General features: G+C 39.5%; 2 protein-coding genes across 2 annotated transcripts; one reads left to right on the forward strand and one right to left on the reverse strand.

The window, feature by feature from the left end:
- Positions 1-237: 237 nt before the first annotated feature.
- opn3 (opsin 3) lies at positions 238-6448 on the forward strand. Its single transcript, XM_030772925.1, has 4 exons — positions 238-556; positions 2723-3042; positions 5672-5923; positions 6182-6448. The coding sequence occupies exons 1-4, from the start codon at positions 238-240 to the stop codon at positions 6446-6448; spliced, it is 1158 nt and encodes a 385-aa protein (XP_030628785.1).
- A 1389-nt stretch (positions 6449-7837) lies between these two features.
- On the reverse strand, positions 7838-22916 carry kmo (kynurenine 3-monooxygenase). The gene is made up of 15 exons (XM_030770376.1): positions 22755-22916; positions 21437-21506; positions 20666-20763; positions 19180-19269; positions 17968-18016; positions 16724-16811; positions 15977-16142; positions 15457-15528; positions 14018-14139; positions 12475-12622; positions 11900-11957; positions 11258-11340; positions 10197-10298; positions 10053-10112; positions 7838-8748 (listed from the first exon to the last, which is right to left on the reverse strand). The coding sequence occupies exons 1-15, from the start codon at positions 22848-22850 to the stop codon at positions 8608-8610; spliced, it is 1443 nt and encodes a 480-aa protein (XP_030626236.1). The 5' UTR covers positions 22851-22916; the 3' UTR covers positions 7838-8607.
- Positions 22917-23703: the final 787 nt, after the last annotated feature.

Genomic DNA, 23703 nt, shown 5'->3' on the forward strand with positions numbered 1-23703 from the left:
GTGACATATGACGACTGCGTGGAGAACTTAATAGTGCTGGCACACTGATCTGAAACTCCATAGCCCTTCATTAAATTGCCCTAATTTCTACCGTCCGCAGGCGCATGCCTAATCGGATTACAGCAGCAGCGGAGATCCTGAAGCATCGCAGACCACAGTTCACCCACGCTGTTATGAGCGTGCTGTCCGCACAGTGACCATGCTCTGCACAATGTTGGAAGTGAAGTTACACACGCAATGAATCCTGTGAATGAAACTGAGACTCAGCCAAAGGAAGAAAATTATCTTTTTGCAGCTGCAACCTACAAACTTCTTGCCTTCACAATTGGAACGATTGGAGTGTTTGGTTTTTGCAACAATGTCATCGTCATTGTTTTATACTACAGATTCAAGAGACTGCGGACGCCCACTAATTTATTACTGGTGAACATAAGCATAAGTGATTTACTGGTTTCCCTAATAGGAATTAATTTCACCTTCATCTCCTGTATAAAAGGAGGGTGGATTTGGAACTCGGCGACATGCGTTTGGGATGGATTCAGCAACAGTTTATTTGGTTAGTTATATTTTTGTATTACTGCGAAGTACGTACACAAATTCAGAAAAATACCTAAGGTATTTTGTATATTTCAAAAGATATTCATTATTTTACAGCCAGCTGTATTACTGGATAATTGGCTTTAACGATTTAAAGGTTTAATCTCAAAAACTTGATCTCAAACTGTTACAAGTTTTACATTTGTGGTAAACTGGCGCATTGTTTGTGTTGACGTTAACGAGTGACTTTAGTCGTGATGATGTTTACCTCTTGCGCATGAAAATGATCGGTTGCCCTGGTTTATTTGCAGGCTGATTAATGCATCTTCCATATTTCATGCAGTTAGTAACATGAACGTAAATAATCTGTTTAAGGCCAAAGCTAGGACTTTAAGGGAAAAGGCGAAAAGCGAAAGTAATGACCAGGTTTCCTTAGTTCCCGAACCCCACTTCGCGCGTAATGCGATCCATTAAAGTGACTCCGATTCGTGTTTCAGTTTGACAGGGGATTCCCAGGACAATTTTACATTACTAAAATGGGTTGGAGCAACCCTAAAGTTTTTTTTGTAATACTTGAAATACTTTTTTCATACATTTATTTAATCTGCTTGAATGCATGTACTTTGCCTATTTCCACGCACGCAGGAGGCTCCGTGCTGTCAGCGTTTTAAAAATCAGTGGTTCATATCGGTGATCACACTATAATAGATTTAGCAGCTCAGCTGAGTTCAAGTTGTACAGAAATGTTATCATAATTTAGCACATTTTTTCTTTCTTTCTCGGCGAAAAATGAATAAATTGAACGTAAACTGATGAACGTATACAGAGGTTGCAATACTGTCACTGCAACTGTTAGTTCGCTGCCCTTGACAAATTCATATCTTATTGGTCACTTTCCCCCTATTTTATCACACTGAGCTCTGGCATCGCCTTTGACTTATCGCCCTCTCCTCTGTCCATTGTGCATTTATATGGAAATCGCCAGAGCGACGTTTGCCGCCGTTTGGTTGAAAAAGGCACTGAGGCTGACAATAATGACTTTTATAAGTAAATACCTCAGTATCATATCGAATCAAATACAACATAGCTGTGATTTTTTTTTTTTTTTTTTTTTTTTGTGGTTTATTAACCAAACCAGGTTTTATGTTCATTTTTAAGTTCATATTTCAACGAAGTGACTTGGTGAGTTACAGTGCCATAGACGGTCGCTACTGCAGTGTTTTCTGGACCGCACTCAAGGTCAGAGCAGTTGACTTATGCAGTCAACACAGAGTTACAACTTCATACCATCTCCCATGCGTCTGTTGTGCATGAAAAGATGGAGATGGAATATTCCATCTGTGTCATATCTTGAGATTTGTTAGCGCCTTTGCATATTATTATTCCTGTATGAGAGAGCGTCTACATGACATTAGCATTGCGTGTGATCTGATAGACAGTGATGAATAAAATGAAGTCAGTATTCAGTTTTAAATCAACTGAATAAAAATCCAGTTAAATAAATGAAAAACTCTTCCAGAGCAAACCAAATCAAAAGATAAAAATGTTTGACAAATGCAGAGTAATCACTGTGGTCAACTTGTATATCACAACACAATCTGTTTATAAGTTTTTCTTTTAAAGCATTCTGCAAAGTAACTCAAAACGTGTAATAAACACTTGTGTCGCTTCATGTCTTACAAAGTCTCATGCTCTAGACGATAAGATTAGTCATGAAGGTGGATTTCAGGTTGAAATCTGCCTAGCGATGTAAATGATCAAGACACATTCTCAGCCCTGTGCACCTCACGCTGACATGATTAGCCCAGTTAAACATTCCATGATCACCTTGCCAACAGTGCAATGCTGTCACTGCAGCAACGTTAAAACTGGGTAATTGGTTCAGCGTGTCAATACTCCTCTAACCTGCTGAGAATAGTCAGACGCTCTGTGTGTTTGTGTGTGTGTGTGTGTGTGTGTGAGAGTGAAGTGAACCTGGCAGTGGTAATTTGTGCAAGCCCAGCTTCTTAATTGATTTAGTGACAGTGGGCTGACTGTCCACGCACTGCATCTCACACATCTCATGACAGATACAAAGAAAAAAATAATAAGAGAGAGTGAGGAAGCACCACTATGTTGTTTGCATATACTTTACTGTTTCTCTTCTCTTCTCTTCTCTTCTCTTCTCTTCTCTTGGATACTTTAGGTATTGTGTCCATCATGACCCTCTGTGCCCTGGCATATGAGCGCTACATCCGGGTGGTCCATGCCCAGGTTGTTGACTTCCCTTGGGCCTGGAGAGCCATCACCCATATCTGGCTCTACTCCCTGGCCTGGACAGGTGCTCCACTGCTGGGTTGGAACCGCTACACTCTGGAGGTCCATGGACTGGGCTGCTCACTTGACTGGGCATCAAAAGACCCAAACGATGCATCCTTCATCCTCTTCTTCCTCCTAGCCTGTTTTTTCGTTCCTGTCGGCATCATGGCCTATTGCTATGGGAACATCCTGTACACTGTACGCATGGTAAGAACTGACACATTCCTCTCACTTAGGGATGCAGTATTTTAAAGTCAAATTTAGACTTAGGTTCATCTTACTAATGCAGATGCATTTTTGGGTTCTGATTGAAGTTCATATTCATTCAAATTCAAATTCAGATTCAGATTCCTGCCCAGATTGATATTTGGATCGAAATTCAGTTTTACTTTTCTCATATGTCTCTCATATTTTAAGATTATCTTTACCTCCTAATTTTCTGTCTCGTTTTCCTACGTCACAAAGCTGTTGTCTTCTCTCTGTTGTCTTCAGTGTTCGTTTGTCAGTTGTTTCTCACTCTTCCGCGCTCTCTTTCATTTAACCACCCAGTCATAACATCCTTATTTACACTTCTGTGCAGGCCAAATCAAAGCCGCTAAAGGCACCTGTGTTGCTGAAAGGGCATGTTTGTGTGCTTGGTGTACATAAATAAATAAAGGGGTACATAAATAGCCTAGGCTTTTCATGGAGCTGTGTAGCCATACAGCCCCAAGCACACAACATGACAAGATGATTTTGAGGATGGGAATGGGTGCGTGCATGCGTGTGCGTGTGCGTGTGTGTGTGTGTGGGTGTGTGTTTGTGTGTACGTGTGTGTACGTGTGTACGTTTGACCCAAATGTGTATTTGTTTTGACCAGCTGTGTTTCATAAACTATTTATGACCCAATGAAGAAAGTTATTACTTCTGCTTAGTTTACCAGTTTCCCTTATACCACCATTCCCCAGTTACAGGACCAGCTTCACATCACCGGAGACTCACCTGCCACACACAGACACACACACACATACACGCACGCACGCACGAACACGTACACATGCAACTGGAACAAGTGCACATACACACACTACACTCTTCAAACCAAGAAGCGACAGCAGAAAATTCTTCAGTCTTTCCCACATTTTTCAGGAATATTCATCAGTTTATGAAGGAAATGTGTACTCCTCAAACAGTCAAAATGGCAATTAGAAAATATACTGAATATGCTGACATTCAGAACCAGTGAAGCATTGTCTTTGACTCTGTTACTGATGCTTGATCATTCTCAGAGTAAAACTGTTTCAGACTTCTAGTTCTCTGATTTGTAGGGATGATGTAGCAAATTTGTGTCATGAATAAGTGAATGTTTGTGGTAATCTGAACAAGATAGTAATTCTTTGAGTTTTGATCAAATGAATAAATGACTGGATGGATAGAAGGGTGGATGGATGCATGAATGATGGAATCAATGATTGAAAAAAGTACAACGAGGTAAAATTATAGCAATTTTCTCAATGTTATCCAGTCAGTTCTGTAAGGTATTCAAAGCCAGGGAAGATAATGGCAGTCAAAGTATTATAGACCTAATAGGACACTCAATGCAAATAATATTTCAGGCCTAATGACTATAACACAACATTGTAAAGTTACTCCTCTCTATGCCTAAAACAAAGGTGGGAAACCATCAAGTAATTTTAAATTGTCACACACTGAGTCCCGGTCACCTAACAAAACATCACTCTGACCCCTAGTGGTGACCTAGTTCCGTTCCAGATTCTGCGGCAGTTTAAACACTGGTAAATTCAGGATGGATTGTACTGACACAGCAAATTTTTTTTGCCCGCTGACCTTCAGTAACCCCAGACTTCAGATGTGCTGTCTTTGATGCTTTAGTGCAGGCAGTAATTGGCAAAAAGTTTAAGGTGAATTTGAGCTGGATGAATAAGTCTTTGAAGAGTTTCTCTTTGCAGCTGAGTGCACTTCAGTGGAATACTTAGCACAAAGAATTCAGATTCTTTTCAGAAACCTCAAAAGCAAAGCGTACATTACAGATGGTTTTCACATTTGTCTTTTAACAATGAACTGAAGAATGCTCAAACACTTTACCAAATAATTATGATTGATTTTCTGTCTGAGAATGATATGAATTGTATTTCCCACTATGACCTAGAAAGAAATCTTTTCTTTTCTTGTATAAGAAATAAGGAATGAAGTCCTTTTGTGTATATTCACAATTAACCACAGTTAAGTATATTGTGTTGTCCTCATGGATATCTTCCTACAGTTCAACTTTGTATTACATAGTAATAAGACGTTTTCAGTGCACATACTGCAAACATGTATTATATGTAATCACAATGTACTAGCATAGTTGTTAAAGACTTCTGTAGGCTTTCTGGATTATTAGTAAAGGGTAGGATCAAAATAAATTTTCTTTCAGTGGTGATAGAAATGTCCCTGCTTTTACAGGCTCCGTGTCACTTTCATCGTCCTTTCACGGGTAGTTTTAGGAGATTAAGCTCTTACAGCCTCTCCATAGCCTCCTCTGTCCTTGTGTCCACTAGAATAGATTGACTCCTCTAACACCTCTAAGGTTTTTTGTCGGGTGCCAGCCGGGGCATGATTGCCTCCTACAAATCCTGTGAGACTGATTCATCTCAAAGGTTCTTTGTTCTAATCTTAGACAATTTCAAAATGCTATAATGTCAGTGCCCTTATGTTACACAGATAGAGCCCTTTTGAACTGAGTCTGAATTTAACTGTACTGTGTTCACTTGAACTAAAATGAATTCATTTCTGTTGAAAGGAACTCAGTTGAACTGAAGTGAATTGAATTGAAAATCTTTTCTGTTTACAGCTCCGTTCTATCCAGGACCTGCAGACGGTTCAGATCATTAAAATCCTGCGCTATGAGAAGAAGGTGGCGGTCATGTTCCTGCTGATGATTTCCTGTTTCCTGGTGTGCTGGACGCCGTATGCCGTGGTATCCATGATCGAAGCGTTCGGGAGGAAGAGTGTGGTCACTCCGACTGTCGCCATTATCCCCTCATTCTTCGCCAAGTCCAGTACTGCCTACAACCCCCTCATCTACATTTTCATGAGCAGGAAGGTAAATACTGTTACTCAGCACAGACTGCACCCCCTTTTTTCTCTTTCTTTCTTTCTTGTTTAATATTCTTTCATTTGCATAAATCCTTACTGAAGGGGAATTGCTATTGTGAATGATTAGGTACTGATGGAACAACAAATGAAATGTTCTTTAAGTCTCTGCTCTCAGTAAAAGCTTCTTAATGCTGTTTCAGGGATTTATGATCTGATGCTTCACGCCGTCTCTTGCTGTCTCTCTGTCTTTCCCCCTCACGCACAGTTTCGCCGCAGTCTCTTGCAGTTGCTGTGTTCTCGTCTGGCTCGTCTGCAGCGCAGTATTAAGGACCGCCCCCTTGCCCGTGCAGAACGCCCGATTCGCCCTATTGTGATGTCAGAGAGCAGAGCTGACAGGCCAAAGAAGAGGGTGACCTTCAGCTCTTCCTCTATCGTCTTCATCATCGCCAGTAATGACACACACCCACTGGACTTCACGTCCAAGTGCAGCAACGACACAGAGATCAACATCATCCAGGTGCGACCTCTTTGACCCTTAAGGACACCCCGTTGCCATGGTGACACTTACTGTGTTGATTCTTTCTGCAGAACACCTCGGGGAAAGCCAAGACGTTATTTTTTTTTTCAAAATGATTTTCCATGGCAATGAAGAGCAGTGCTCTATGCACAGTCTCTAATCCTATGCCCTTTAGGTAGGGACAGTCACTATTTAATGGCACTGCCGAAGCAGAGCAAACTGTTCCTTGACTTGTGTGTCCAGAAACTGAATGTATCAACACATTTTATAAGGACTGAACTCACATTTTGGGCGAGTGGTGCTACATGCTTATCGTTACTGTCAGTCCAATGAATCTCTTTTTATGAACATATTTCTATGTTATATATTTCTTCCTAAACTTCATTTCAAAGCTCTTTTTCAGTTTACTTACTGTAACATTCAGTATTTGCGTATGCTCCCATACTGCAGAGAGGTATAAACAGTACATCACAGAAAATGAGTTTTGTGTTTGGTTTAGTGCACAGCTGTGTGGTGTGATGAAGAAGACTTCTCCAGGCGAAACCCTCCATGTACAGAGCCAATAAAAAGACCTTATTTTCACATAAATTCTATGACTCATACTTTTAATTTCTGTTATCAGCTAGTGTGAAATAACCTCCCTGTATCATTCAGAGTTTAAAAGAGCGGGAGCAGGATACAGCGAACAAGAACTCATGACTTTTCCGGAAGGCTTATGTTTCTACCTAAGCATATTCTTTCTCAACAGTCACTGCAGGCTATGTCAGATTCAAAACGCCTTTTTAAAAAAAAAAATATATATATATATATATATATATATATATATATATATATATATATATATATATAGTTAGAATTACAGAGGATGTTTGCTAACATTAGTTAACACTTGCAAATATTAGCTGTTCTTCAAGGTCACTAGCTCTGTAAAGAGGTTAATTGTAATGAATGCAGATTACCATATTTAGATAAGAAGTTAATTTAGCTGAAGTAGCACCTGTTCGTGTCCACTGAAGGGGAACTTCATGCTTTTCACATGTGAGCTAATTAATACTTAATTTTGTTGGTACCTCAGGATTATGTTTTGATCAAATCAGTTTTTTGTATGTTTCATCCAAAAAAAAATCTGCAATTACATACAAATGCACTCAATGACCTTGTTTAGATTTACTGGTTTTGGATATTTTGGACACTGAAATTTTTTAAATGTTTTAAAAACACATACTAAAGACTCATTACTTGAGAGTGGAATGTCTTTCTCACAGTATGTAATTTGGTTACTGTATATCATTGCCCCAAAGGAAGTCATACATTGACATACTTTTGGAATTTCAAAATGTAAACAGTAAAAACAGTAGTAAATTCCCATCTATAGAAAAACACGTTACAGAGAAACCACAACGATCAGAGGCAGATAAGTCTTGTAATAGTTCCAGATGTGACACAAGGTAAACATCTGCATTAATGTACAGAACAATGCAATATGGCGCTTGAGGAATGCCATATTCCGACTTATTCAAAGGAATTTGTAGCTTATACAATAACTAAAGATAATAAGCAACAGATGCACACATTTTCACAGGGAATTCTCAAAATCTGAGACTGGATTGAGACTGAGTTGCCACCCTGTTCATTAAGAAACAGTTAATTAAGACCCATGCTGTCGTAAGATTTTATTACACTGTACGTTGTTCATGTTGTATTATTAAAGAATAACCGACATCAGAGGTTGATTATAAAAATTAATTTCATTATAATACAGGAAACTGTTGAGAACAGAGATGGAGCTTACTAATGAAAAATTAACAGTCAAAGTCATCAGTTCCTCTTCCTCTGAATAAGACGCTCCATCCAGTGCTGTCTGCAATCAAGGCATATTGTTAACAAACACCCACACCACCGCAAAAAGACATTCTATCTGCCGAATGGTTGACACATTTATCACACAAAGAGTAAGTGTTTCTCTAAGGACCTGTTAATGTCGAATTAGCCTCTGCTATAATTACAGGAAAAGAGGTCTGGTCAATACTTTGACAAAACATAATCCATGGCCATGGAGCTAAATCAAAGCCTTATCTAATACACAGGTCAAATCTGGATTACAGTTGGACTTTAATTGATTTTCACAATTCTTCAAGGTATTGGGGGCAGGCTCTTGTGTCTAATTTTGGTTTTCAGAACCATTTGAGACCCATGATGCGGCTCTGTAGCTGCTCCACTGAGATGTCAGGGATCTTTGGAGGGTATTTGAAGAGAAGATAGGAACCTCCAGCAAGACCCATTATCCCACAAAACCACAGGCCATTGGTGATCGCCTGCAGGAGAATAAAGACAGTTTATTATGATGCTTCATCAACCCTTCTACGAGAGCAACTAAAATATTAACAGACACAATGATTAAAAAAAAAAGCAACAACAGTGATAAACTTAGTATCAATAACATAAATGTAGTTTCCAGCAAACGAATTTTGTACAAAGTAGTATTTTCCTCTTTTACATCAGTCTCATTTCGTATCGATCATAGTGACGTATGGATGAAACTCTTAAACGCTGTCTGTGTAATGGAAACATCAATAGAGCTCTGCATTGTCTCATGTGCCCTTGGTCAAGAGCAGCTTTCATAGTACCAGAGCTCAAAGCCAATTAGGGACCTATGACCTGCCAACATTACTAAACAATACTCCAAACAAGACGTCATGCAGACTGTCAATAATTCAACATTATCAACTCTAAAATAAATTGTGAGTTCATTTAGGAAATCATCACTGAAATTATGTGTGCACAATGCATTTTAAAGCTGCAACATTACACCTTTGTGCTCGTTAAAAATAAAAAGGATCATTGTCTGATGTTTGATTAACAAATGACAGTGATGTTGCACTGTAGAGCAGAACATCACAAACTGCTGAATTTTATGAGTTTCAGAACATAACTGTCTCTGACATTTATACCCAGCCCTAATGAACTGCAATGAGTTGTAACTTCAATCTTCAACTTCTCATGAGAAACATTTGTGTCTAAATTAGTTTTTTTTTTTTAAATTCACAAGCCCTTGTTGTTAAGTCATTATGCAGAAATCGCGTATCCTTGTCGTGCGGTGGAAGATGTCTGTAATGATATTGAAAGGCTTTTATGAAGACATAGTGCGTGTGTGCTCGAAGGCTGAGGGGTATTTTGTCAAAGCTGTGACTAATCGAGTGTCATGCAAGGTTGCAGAGCCTTGGCCAAGGCCTTGATGTTCCCTCCCCCTCATCAATCAAGGTCTTTGAGTGAGACTTGACAGAAGCAATCAGAGCGCAGGCTCTCAGCCAATCAGAAACATTGCCATATACATGGGCATAGTGCTGCAGATAAAGCTCAGAATCATTGCCAGAGACACTGGCTTCGTGCGACAGACCAATTTAGCTGACAGAAACATCACAATTCTCATTTCCTCTGTTACAATTATCTTTTGTTATCACTCACTGACCACAAAAACACTCATATACACACAATGAATAACTGCAGCAGGTATCGTGTAATGGGCCTCTATTATGAAAATGGTGACAGAACAAATACAACTGCATTTCTCTCTCTCCCTCTCTCTCTGTCACTCTCTCTCCTGAATGGTTTTGCTCACCTTATCCTGCCAATGCCAGCGTTTCACTACTTCATGGTAACGTGTTCTGCTGAATGTGACCTTAAAAAAAAGGCAGAAACAGATCAGTGAGAAAATGTCCCTCAGTAATTCAGATAGCGCTAAAAACAACCAAAAGCAATTTACCATTGTGTATAGAGGAACGATGGTTTTTGGCATAACAAAGTGAAGCATGTCGTCTAGGTATTTCCGGAAGATGAACCATCTGGAATTGACATGTGCTCGCATCTGAGATAGACACAGACAAACACACGAATAAAATGAATTGTTAAACGTTATCAAACACAGTAACAGTTATATCAGTTCCTCAGTTATTCACTGCATGAATATGAGCAGCATCCGAGAATATTAGTATTGTCCCTCGTGCGTTAGGTTTGTTCATGTGAGAAGATCGTGAGGAGCTAAAATTAGCAGCATAATCAGGTGCTCTGATGAAGCCTCCCTCTGATAGCTCTCCAGCCGTCACGTTTGATCTGCGGCTGGCAAAGAAGACGTGGCACTTGTGGCAATTATAGCCATTGTGAGAGAGCGAATGAACAAGAAAGGAGAGATCTTCTCTTCCAATCCAATGAGAAACCAGTTGTACATTGTTCTGTGCTTGACAGGAATGGTCCCTTTTCATCCACCGACAGAAAACATTCTGCCCTTTTGTCATGGGGACAGTAGCACAGGCACCCGCACTGCAAAACCAGTGTGCTTCAGATGATTCTGTCTACACAATAGAGACATGATCACTGTGCCTACTGACTGATACTGTCCTGTACATGAACTGCCAGACCTAGGAGTTTGAGAGAAACAGGGTGCACCGAATGTCTGCATTTATAGACAAATACCACCGTGCGAACACTTTGCTTTTAACAAAAAGTAGCCTGATTAAATGACTACGTGGACTGCCCCGGTGCCAGCGAAAAGAGAATTGTCTCCCACTTACTGAGTTCTGAGAAGTGCTCACCGAATGTCTCATACCCAAGATTTTGTATAGCTGCTGTGTGGCAATATCTAGAGTCAAAAGCACTACACAGACCAAATTACACTGCAATTAAGTTCAATAGCATTAGACAGGGCTTTAGTCTTGAAGCAGGATTGATACTTAATGCACCATATTACAGTAATTGTACTTTCTCAGTTAAAGATGCCTCATTCTGTAGTAATGGGGTTAGAGGGTTTGTTTTTGGAAACTGTGGTACCTCTATGTAGTTGTACATGGCGAGGTCTGCAATGGCATGGTCGTCTGGGACTCTGATTCTTGTGTACTCTTCCAGCACAGCACCTACAGGTCAAAAAACAAGCACGCCTCAGTCACATAGACGGCAGCATTCGCATAAATGCAACTGTCTCAATCAAATCAATCATCTACAGAGACAACGCAAAAAACGGTGAGCGAAACCTTTTTTAGATCTGTTATAACCCTTTACAACCACCAATCAGCAACCTTTCATAGACCTTTACAAATGACGGTCAACAAAACCTGTTTTAGAACGACTGTAACCCCTTACAAAAAACAGTCAGCAAAAAACCTTTATAGACCTTTCATGACTTTTTACAAAAAAACACACAGTCATTAAAGCCTGCTTGAACTTTTTTATGAACTTTTACAAGTTGGTTATATTTTGACAGTACTAAAGTGGAAAAACAGTTACAAAGTTACAAAACGAATTAATTTCACTGCAGAAGACAGAGGACTGACAGCAATAAAAGGCTGAATTTATACTCGGTGCGAGAACGTGCATGGTAAGGCCTCTTCTCAGCTGTAGGGTACTTCTATGACAGTAAGGAAGAGGGAGAGAATAGACCACTGTAATTTCTTACTGCAGTCAAGAGAAACTTACCAAAGTCTTCACTGAACTGATTCATTATTTCATCAAAAACAAGGCAATCTTCAAACCCCTGAAAACAGTAGATGAAAGATTTTACATGATTTGAGTCAAGCTGCTCTAAGACCATTACTGTAAAGTTGCAACATTAAGAGAACAGTTAGTTTGATTTACACAGACTGGAAAGTACATAATACATAAATAAATACATTTTGGAGTTAGATTTAAAAGAACACTAGTTCCTGTAGAAGCCTTTTTGGTAAACTACACAGACACGTGTTAAACATGCTCACTCATGTAATGAATATATCAGTGTGTAAATACAGGTATAAATATATATATTTATTTCCTTTCTAATGTAGAGAGATAACCAGTGGAAACATTACACCCATGTCCAGAGGGCAGACTCATTCACACACTGCACTTTCTACTTTTGCTCTCTCTCATATTCAGACACGACTATCATCTTAACATTCTTTTCCTTCTGAAATTTGAAACAGAGAGTTCAGAAAGGAAATATTCTCTGTTCTATTCCCTCCATCATCAGTATCTCTCTACAAGCACTGTCTCTGTCTCTCTCTCTCTCTCACCGCATTCATTCCTTGTCCATAGAAAGGCACAATGGCATGTGCTGCATCCCCCATAATAACACACTTGTCTCCCAGGTGATAGGGTGAGCATTTGATGGAGACCATGGCCTGGGCGGGGATTCGGAAATAATCTCGCTTCAGAGCATCACTGGAAAACAGCACAGAGAAATACAGCAGTGAGGAGACACAAAACCTTCCCTGAACCATGCCTTCCTTTACAAACACACAACGTCTCTTTGGTTATCCCGTTTTATAATGCTGCCAATGAGAACAACCTGTTTCAAACTACAATTTCACTTCCAAGTCTCACTCTGTCCCACAGTTTTTGGAGATAAAAGAAGTGTATAATTAACCGTTCTTTGTTTCAGAACACAGTGCAGAAATATTTTAGAAAAAAACTGAAAACCAAAGAGGTTTATGACGGCTTGGTTTTTTTCTCCCCCCTGGGGCTTATTAAATGTATCACATTTTTGATTTGTCAGAAGAACCTTTTGGTTTGTTCATTCAAATGTGCACAGCCAGAGGGCTTTTTATGGTCTTTCACCGCTAGTGACACCTCTAAGTCATATTCCAAAGGCTGAGCTGAATCAGATCTATTCTAATGTCATATTTCTCATAATAGACAAAATATGTTCTAGTAAATCTGTTACTGGCATTAAGTCCCTTAATGAGTATGTTAACGAGTCCCTTAGTGTTTCTAAACTTTAAAAAGGTCCATCTCCAGGTGCCATTTAGAAACTATTTGACTTGAATCAGTTTACGGTGCTTGGTCTAGTTTCTTAATGAACACCCCTGCACCTGAGTACAGGGAACACATCAAAAGACTTAATATTTAATATTTATATTTTTGTGTATTTTAACCCCATTCTTCTCCAAAATTGAAAATGACAATTCCCTGTAATTTCACCAGTCCCTACAATGACGCAACCAGTGTATCAGTACAGGGCAGTGGATATGGCAGATGTGTCTGGAAGGTTTTCTGCAGCTCGGCATTTGCAAAGTTTCCAAACAGCATTTTTAAATCATATAGGTTTAGGTCCTCTATTTCTGAATACATCAGTTTATATTTGAATATAATTCTACACTCTTGCTCCCTATTGCAAATTTTACAAAACGAATTTTTAGAAAACTATGGCTAGATGGGCTTGAGACAGCATACTGAGGTAACCTACGTTTTATTGAATCAAGGGAGATGAAATCAAAATATCTCACAGATGGGTTTCATCATCAAACATTCAAAACCAAACAGCCTGTTCACCTGCTCTTCTGAGCATCATTCATATCAATTCACTCCTTTGGGAAATCAATCAAATAACACACTTCGCTAGTCACTACAGTGCCACTGTGGTATCTGTACCTGCAGTGTACAATTCACTGAGAGTTAAACAGTTCACTGTTGTGGAGCATATACCTGCGAGTGGTAATTTCACACTTCATAGCAGACAACTCCATGTGTCATCTTGGTAACTCACGGAGCAGAAACAGGGAAGAAAGGAGAGAGAGTGAGAGAGAGTGTGAGAGAGAGAGCTTAAACATTACTTACACTCCCAGGAGAGGGATGGCATCTGGAAAGTTCTCCTCAAAGAACTTGATGACCTCATCGCCTGTGGTGATCTTCTCGAACACATCAAAGGGCATGAAGAGTGTGCAAGTAAACGTCTTGTCCTTGAAGGAGACAGTGAGCAAACACTTAAATGTCAAAATCTGAAGTGTCAGACACTGGTTCAAGAGAAGACAGAGGGCTAAAACTGAATGAATTTATGGACTTTTTGAAACCGTTTTTAATGAAAACATACACTTTTTTTTTTTTGTACAGATTTTGCTAAAGTAACCAAAATTTACCTGCTTAAATCTTTTGACAAAAAGGCACTACTACAGCACTATTAGATGACATGCAAACTTTCTACATTTAAAAACCATAATTAATGCTTGAAAGCAGGGGGAGATTTGCTATAATAATTAAATGAAATTTAAATTATGAATAGAACGGAGCCATAAACAGATGAGGTAGGAATGACCTCATCAATTTGACGTATAACTTTGAAACCGCTTGGTATGCAAACAAGGATGGAAACACAATGGAGCGAGCTCATACTCCAGTGCTCTGGCACTCCTGCTGCAGTGAACATGAAAATGCACTGATAAAACAGAGATCGAGCTGTGAGCTTTGGAGCGTGGAATGTACCCAATGGCTGCACGTTTCTGTTAACTGCAGGAATGTGTTGCTGCAGAACGCTAGCATGAAATTTGGAAATTCCAGAAAAAAAGCATTGAGAGATTCCACTGATTTTAACAAAAGTGAATCTTCTACGGTCTCCACTTACGACCACACTTCTTAACGGTCTTCACCGTATTCTTCTAAGATTTTCCATCAGAATAACCAGAACAAACAGATGACAGAAGACTAGGTGATAAATGATAAATGAGAGGTCACTTATGTCGTCAGCTCCCATCTGTTACCATCAGAAAACGACCCCTACAGGTGTGCCTGTGGAGTTATTACCATGACGACAACTTTAAAATGGGAGCGATTATTCACACCAGCAATGTAGAAATCACAAACATGAGAGAGATAAGCCTTAACCTGGACTCCGTAAAAATCAGGTCCTCCACTCCTCAATTGGCCTGCATAAAAGACTGGTACATATACTAGGCGATTTGTAGGGGGATGGGGGGGATGCCATTCCCCTTGTTAGCAAAATGACCAGAATGCCTCCCCCTTGTTAACCTGCCATCCCCCTATAGACTCTATAGAGTAGTGTCAGTGACCATTGGGCCATCCCCCCTGTTAAAAAATAACAAATCGCCTATTGAGTACATAATAAACATTGTTTATTGCCCTAGCTATGAGCTTTGGGGAGAGACTACCTGTGTCAAGCCGGGAAAAGGTTGAAAAACTAATGCGGGCAGATGTGGGTTTAATTATTGTAGTTTGCCATGATTTGCTGCTCTCCCTCAGTGTGAGTCGCAACAGAAACTCACCAAGTTAGGCAATGCAATCATCATAAACGTGTTCCTAGGCCAAATGTGGAGGTAGCTGGGCTCCATGGCAAACTAAGAAGGGAAGATAAGAGAGAGAATGGGGGAGAGAGGGAGCGAGAGAGACACACAGACAGATATACAGACAGAGATTCAATAACTGAAACAGAGTCAAGTCGTTTTTCTAAAGACCACATCAAAAGCCTCATCATAAAGTGGTGTCAAGGCCTACTTCACTGCTATCAAACACAACATAAGAATCAGGAGAACATAAATTAATGAACTTTTCAAAAAGTCCAATAATCATATCTGTAATACTACCAAAAATTGTATATACTGCATTATAACATACAATCTCCTTAAAATGCTTTATAGGACAAGAAGTTCTATCGTACTGTCATACACTGTCTGTGTATGAAACACTGATTCAATATGCTGAGCCTATTCATAGAAGGAATTATCAATAAATCTTATGGTTAGCTTTGAAATAACATGAAATAAGAGCTCTCTGCCTGGCACTCACATCCCCATTGCGAGGGGGCATAGTAAGCTCGAGGTATCCGTGAGGAATGTACGTCTGATTGTAGTTGAAACGAGTGCGACGGAAGAACTGCTTCCTAATGGTCGAGAATGCCCCGTCACATCCGACAATCAAATCTGCCTGGATCTCCCTCTTAGACCCATCATCCCTTCATAAACCCAAAAAGAAAAAAACATTAAACAACCACATATTAATACTTGAGAGCAATGTGGTTACTGTACTGTTCTTGACAATACATAATTATTTAATAAAGTTTTAAAACAAGTTTGAATCAAACAAAAGTTTGAATCAAACAAAAGAATAAGGATTTTTTTTTTTTTACTTTGTAATTAGAATGAAAGAGTTTTTCATCAAAAAGGATTTGATTTTTGTTTCCAAAGCCCAGTATGGGGCAAATAAGGGAAGGAAAGACTTATTTTTCTCCCAAAGTTCTAGATGAGTCTACGTGAGTGTGACTATAGTAAATAAACCAGAAAAATTACCCTTCACATGAGCAGGGCTGAATAGAACTTAGAATCTGATCTCATTTCAGTTTTTATCAGTGCTTCACAGAATATGTAAGTGCCACTAAAAATCTCAAAATGGACTGGGTTTAATATGGCTGTAAATTGTGTAACAATGTCCCAAGAACATGTCATTTCAAGCAAGTATCCAAAGGCACATGAGAGGGTTTTCATGCGCACACACACACACACACACACACTCACACACAGAGGTGCAACTATTTACCGAAGAAAGGTCATGGTTCCACTGTCAGGACTCCAGTCCAGCAGTTTGTGGCTAAAGTTCAGTTTGGTGTTTGGATATGTCTCAGCCGCTGCAGTGACACACAGAACAAAAAACAGACTAAACTGTTCCATAAGCCCTTGTCTCATAACCATGACATAATAAAACACCACCCAGTGGTTACATACTCTAATATACATTACATTATCTCTGCATGTATCATCTTAATATCACTGAAAAAAAGGTAGATTTGGGATGTGTAACACATTAGTCCCTTCTTATCCTAGAATAGCATGTATGTATGTAACTGGAGTTCATAATTAGCTATACTGCATAGTCAAGTGTTTTAGTGTTTTAAGAGATTCCCCCAAAATGAAGTTCTTAATCACTTTCTCAGTCATGTTTAATTATTTCTTGATTGATTTCCCTAAATTCCTTATATCTAAACTGGCTCTCTAAGTCAGATCCACCTCTGCTTCGAGAAAACGTCTGCACAAAAAAAAAAAAAAGGCATGCGATGTGAAGCATTTTCCAGTTCAGGCGCACTCAAGAGCTTTTGAAGGTGACTGTCAAAAGTGTTAGACTATACTGGAAATCTGCCTTATTTTAATATCCACATATTGGAGGAGAGATACTGAAAAAGAGAGGCAGTCAGTTGATCTAAGACCTGAGATTTACCGTACCTCCTGCTGCGGAAACCTTTTTGCATAATGCTGTGCTGTGCTGAGCAGTGAGAAGCAAATACGAATTAGAGCACTAAAGATAAAAGCCTAAACATCACAAAGCAGTGAACACTTAAGGAAAAAAAAAAAAGAGAGACATCATTTTGTAATCATTTTAAACAGTCAAGAGAGAGACTGTGTGTATAGAAATACGTGTGTAATCACTCTCAGTTTGGACCAGGTGCCCTTCTCCTGCTGTCTTCTAACATAACTGCATTAGACACATCAGAGCATTAGAGTCTCACTGAAATGACAGGTGCTGTCAACTGATATTCAATTGTTAACTTTGCTGTTGGTCCATCAGTATTGGTGTGCAGCGTGGAAAAAAGATTTGCAATCTTTTTTCTGCCTTTAAAACCCCATGAGAGCTGATCACCTAGTCTACTGCATTTATCCTTCTGTGAGTTGAATGTGAGTGAATACCTTTGCCCAAAGCAATACAAAACCTAATTTAGCCTATGACTCTGAGTGATGAAGCAAAAACACTTAAAACCACTTACTCATTAACAGACAATAAATGATTACCTGATAACAGTTCCCTATTGAGGTTGCTTCTGTCCACAGAGAGAATGCACTGAAAGGAGAGGAACAGATTTGCTGATAGAATCCATATCACAGTCTTCACTTTAATTTTCAGAATGAAAATGGCTGATGCTAGTGTGAATAAATCAGGCCGCAGTATTAGTATTCAAACAGTGCATCATGAGGGAATCTGTGACATTAAAAACTGTGGTACAACAAGATGAGTCTTTCCTGGAATGACCTTTCCAAAAGACTAGCAGTCTCAATTAGAGTAATGATCACTGGTGAAACTGCACTCTGTTCATGACAAATCACTGCTCTGTTAAAGCAGTCTGTATAATCTTGTATTAAGTTTCCAGAATCATCTTTCCAGTTATGACTGTGCAGGCTGCTTTACATGTTAAATCATCTTTCTGGTTAACTGATAAGTCATCCCCTTCTCCTTTTTGCTCTCTCTCTCTCTCTCTCTCTCTCCCTGATAAGAGCATTAGAAAAATACTGCAACCATAGATCATGTTACATCCTTTGACAATCCACATCTGACTTCTCTTCCATATTGTCAATATGATCTCTGGCTGACCAGAGGGTGGCTTTATGATGAACGAGGTTGAACCGAAGATAAAAGCCTGCTTATGTGTTAAATGCACTGTGCTTTTACACGTACTAGTACAGTTACAATTACAGTTACTTACTAGCACAATGCAGTATTTCCACTATGCATCACACTTTTTATTTACCAACATCATATTATCAGACACTGTCCTTGTCTTTTGACAGTGCATCATGAGAAACGTATGTTGACATGTATATTTAAGGTAGATCTAAAGACCTCTGTTATAATTCAAGACAATGAATGAAAGTCCTCTCCTTTTTTTTTTTTACTACTGTAGAAGTAATGATTAACAAAGTCATTTCACATGGAGGTAGTATCGATTCAGCAGGGAAATCTATGGCCATCGATCATGCTGAGGTCATGTATCTGCACTGAGTGTACTCAGGAGAGCCATGTAACTCTGATGTAAGGCGTCTGAACTGTTACATGTATACAACTGCTCTTTGTACCACACTCTTACACTGTTTAAAGAAAAGAGAATGTTGGAATGTTGTTTGTGTCTGCATGTGTGTGCATCTGCATGCATGCATGTGTGTGTGTGTGTGTGTGTGTGTGTTTGTGTGTGTAAGAGTATCTGTGTGTGTGAGTGAGAGACATGTTACCTGTCCCTTCTTGCCATAAGGTAAGGAATATTGTTTTCCATTCAGATTGTGGATCATGCGAGCGTACATGGGGACACCTTTCGACACAATCTACAATCAAAACAAAACACCACCCCCGTATCAGAGAGACTTTCATTGGCTGAGCCTTATCTGAGACAGCTCAATGCGGCAGACAAGTTCAGGTCTAATAAAACAACACAATACAAACAAAGACAAAGAAACAGCTTTATCACTACTCTCCCCCATCTATAGGACACATTTTATAGCCTCCAGTCTGCTGAGACATGAAAGTTTTTAACAAGAGCAACTTAAACTGACTGACTATTTGGTTTCAGATGAGGTTCAGTTCACAGCGGAGCGCTACATGCTTCTGTAGGTGTGAGATCATCTAATGTGCCATACAGAAGAGTCACGTAGGTGTAAGACTTCCAGATGCTACAGCTGCTGTTAAAACTCAAACCTGCCTCATAAGCCCACTGTGGGGCTACTAACAGGGAGGCTGCCCTAACCTGGGTTAATCTCCTATATTTAGTGACAAGTACTAGGCAGTAACACCATCTGCTGAGCTATATTTGACTGGATTTTCACCTGAAAACTCATATATAAAGCAAAGCTGTTAAAAATGTACTATGATTTGCTTTAAAGGCCTTATCTTACCCTAAATATCTTCTAATGACTCTTTATTTGTGTATTAACAAAGGCACAAATGCTATAATGCAACAAATATAAAAAAAAAAAATAAAAGATTATATATGCAGTTACTGCTGTGAGGGACATTTCAATTGAGTGTGGCTTTAAATCAGGACCATCTGGCTGTGACAAAACTCTCATTCTCTTGATATACCTCTGTTCACATACAGGGTGTAAGGACAACAATGTTTTTTGGGTGTCTAACCTCTGTTTTGGTGGTTTAGATGGTAGATCTGTGGGTTAAGCAGTAGTTTGGTGAAATTAGTGGTGGTGTTTTGTGAATTTTGCAATGGTATTTAGTGGGTTAGGCAGTCTTTTTGGGGATTAGGCTGTGTTGGGCATTTCTAGCTGCAGACACCTGTCCATGGCAACTTGGGCTTGTTTAGGCTCTCAATCACGGGCAAAATAGCAGGAGTGTCAGTTTAAAGTTCATGATTTAGTTGAGAAAGACAGTCAGAACTGTTGGGCAATACTGAGGTCTCCACTTTATGGGACAATTTTTTAATTTGATTGTTATAAAAAATTACCTGACACTGTTTGAGTTATTGAGCTACTGTTTGAGTATCTCAGCCGCACAACAGTCAGACTTTCAGTGATCACACAATGGAGTCTGCATGCAGAACTTTAATCCAATCTCTGGGGTTTACAAAAATGACTACTGCAAATTATATCTGACCATCACAGCACACTCACTAGGCCACAATTAGTCCTACATTACATGTACACAGAGTTCTTCAGAATACACTTTAGTGAAACTCTAAGCTTGGTACATTACAATGAAAAAAGCCAAACTTACCTGTTCTTCCATCCCCACCTTACCCAGTGCCTGACGCCCTCTAACGGAGAGGGCTAGATTAATGCTTCTGCCACGAGCAAGCTTAGCCTGCCGAATATCTGATGGAAATCAAACAAAATTGAAAAGGTGTCAGGTATTGTGTGATGCTTGTGTAGTATTCTGTCTGCACAAGTCTATGTACCAGACACACAATTTATTATTTAGAACGTTTGCATGATAAATGATATAGTTATGGGCAAACTGAGTCAATACATTTTCCCAGTGCACTTCAGACATTGAAAAACTAGCACCATTCCAGCATATTCCATATGCTTTCATGCTATCCCTGATTCTAAACAGAAGCCACAGCAGTGTCGGCTTATACTGTAAGGAGTTACACAATGCATCTGTTAGGAAGGGAGGAGACCAGGATTCATTAGCTGTGTTGAGGTGTCAGGGTTATCAAAAAAGGGGTTATCAATGGTAGTGAGACAATCAACCACAGTGATTATTTGAGTGCAATGGGATATTTATTCAGCAAGTCGTCTGGGGGAAAAAAGGCTTGACCTCTTAACGTCACACACGCTAACAACAGATTTCAAAAACTAAAAACCTTAGTTTTAACAAAACCGTTTCCAATTATGCAACCAAACACACAGAAAGGGGATTAAATTGTCAGAGATAGAGAAACAAAACCTGACACGACCATCAGACAAAAAATAAACAAGAAAACTGAACGTTCAGATGTCTAATTGTCTTGCATTACTGTAAAACAAAGAATATTTTCCTTACCTTCTCGGTACTCAAAGACTTCTACTTCAAAGCCTCTCTTTGAAAAGTAACATGCATTCAGAGCGCCAACCTGAAAGGGTTTTACAGTAATGAAGAAAAATATTAAACATTTCTTTGTGAAATTGTATAATGTATGCCTTCTTATAAAAACCCACAAAGAATTTCAAAAAGTACGGACGTGTTACTATAAACCATTCATTAAATTAACTAATGCCAAATCTGGACTGTCGGGGGCTTTCACAATCGGGGGTGAATCATTTATGTGCTGCCCCAACAAGTTCTAATAAAATCTGTGACTTTATTCATCATCAAACTCACTCTTCGGATGATTCCCAGAAGACCAGCTCTCAAAGAAACAAATAAATCTGTGTCAAGTTATCACAATCACAATGTGCGAGTAAATGTGTTTTGAATGAACGTGGAATCGCTCTCGATATCCTGAACAAACAGTAAAGAATCCGTGTTTAGCGGCAAGCTCACGATACATTCCAATAACTACATAGTCTACATTAGCCTACTGCAGCATAATTTATCTACAGTTGCTAACAGTTGGTAACGGGGCGGCACGGTGGCGCAGTGGGTAGCGCTGTTGCCTCACAGCACGGTTTCGGGTTCGGTTCCCGGCCGGGGAACCTTTCTGTGTGGAGTTTGCATGTTCTCCCGTGTCTGCGTGGGTTTCCCCCGGGAGTCCAAAGACATTAGTGAAGAGACACTAAAATTGCCTTAGGTCTGACCTTTCGCCCTGATAGGGATAGGCTCCAGCACCCCCGCGACCCTAATCAGGACAAGCGGTCTAGATAATGAATGAATAGCTAACATGTTAAACAGTAGTTTAAATCTATATTCAACCGACAAAACAATCTACTGCCACTGCATGCAGCGACAAAACAACCGCTCATACAAACACACATCATACACTGTGAAAAGCGATCAGCTATGTAAACTTCCTCGCTACAATTCCACTGTCCACTGCAACTTTTATCTGGACTCACCAACCGCCTTACCATCCGAGTTCGGCAGATAAAAAGGAGTTATGAGTAACTCATGGACTCTTGTGGTGTACAACGTTGTTCAGATCACTTACTCCCAGGTTACGATATAAATATCATGAGTATAACTCAAAGAGACTTCAAACTGGCATGCTACGCAATACTGTAAAATGGTAAAAGCTACATATTGCAATCTGTCTGATAACTGCATGAGTAATGAGTGCCGTCACTTAATTAAATCCAATCTATCACGAGGTATTACAGAGTATCCCCAAATGCATAACTGTTTCATAAAAGTGTTGGCATTTCTCTGTGAATTCAATTCTTACCAAACCACCTCCAATGACAGCAACAACTTTTTTCTTCTTGGATGATTTTTCTGTGGATAAACTCTCCACATTTGCGGTTACCGGAGCGCTCTCCATGTTTAGCCTTCACACGGTGGGTTCTGGTACGCGAGAGCACCTGTTGAAGCTGAAATACACAGTGACCCTCGAGACTTATAAGGGAACACGAGGTAAATACTGAGGAGGGGCGAAACTGACACTGAAAAGGCCCCCCTTTGGTGCAAACTCCGTTATTACAATGCAAATAGAGCGGAGGGCAGAGGCAGGTCCACCTTTTGCAATCTTTGTACTTTTAGCATTTTTTCTTTCTAAAGCACTTACTAGCGTAAAACTTTGGCCGATTCATCGCCCTCCAACAGGTATACATTGTTCTCATGGCCGTCAGATGACGTTAAACATCGTTGACAATTGTGGCTGTTATGAGACCACATATTTTTCAAATTGACAATCTCACAAATCTTCTCATGATGCATTTGTAGCCGGGTAGCGTCACCTCCCCTTTTTGTGTATCCATTGCTCAGTTTGCTGGTGACTAATTAGCCTGACAACCTCTTGTGCATAAATAGCCCAGGTAAACGCTACCTGAAGGTTTGTTCTCTGGACACCTGCCCCTTCTTCCACCGTTCCTTCATTATTCGAAAGCTTTTTTTTTTTTTTTTTTTTTTTGTAGTTACTGACAGCGTGACTTTCGGTATGTTCCTTTGCAACTGACACTCCCAGCTTTCGTGCTGTATTTTCGTGCTGTTACTTTCAAATATAAGGTTTATTTTCTTTTTTTTTTTTTGTAATTTCATTTTGTTCTGACAGGTAGCACTAGACCTGCAAAGGGGAATTGGCATGGACATGCCGCATCTTGGTCTAAACTGCTGTTTTGTCTCCTTTTGTTTTGTCTCCTTTTTTGTTTTGTCTCCTTTTTGTTTTTGTTTTGTCT

The sequence above is a fragment of the Chanos chanos genome, chromosome 4 (assembly GCF_902362185.1).
Source record: "Chanos chanos chromosome 4, fChaCha1.1, whole genome shotgun sequence".
Taxonomy (NCBI): domain Eukaryota; kingdom Metazoa; phylum Chordata; class Actinopteri; order Gonorynchiformes; family Chanidae; genus Chanos; species Chanos chanos.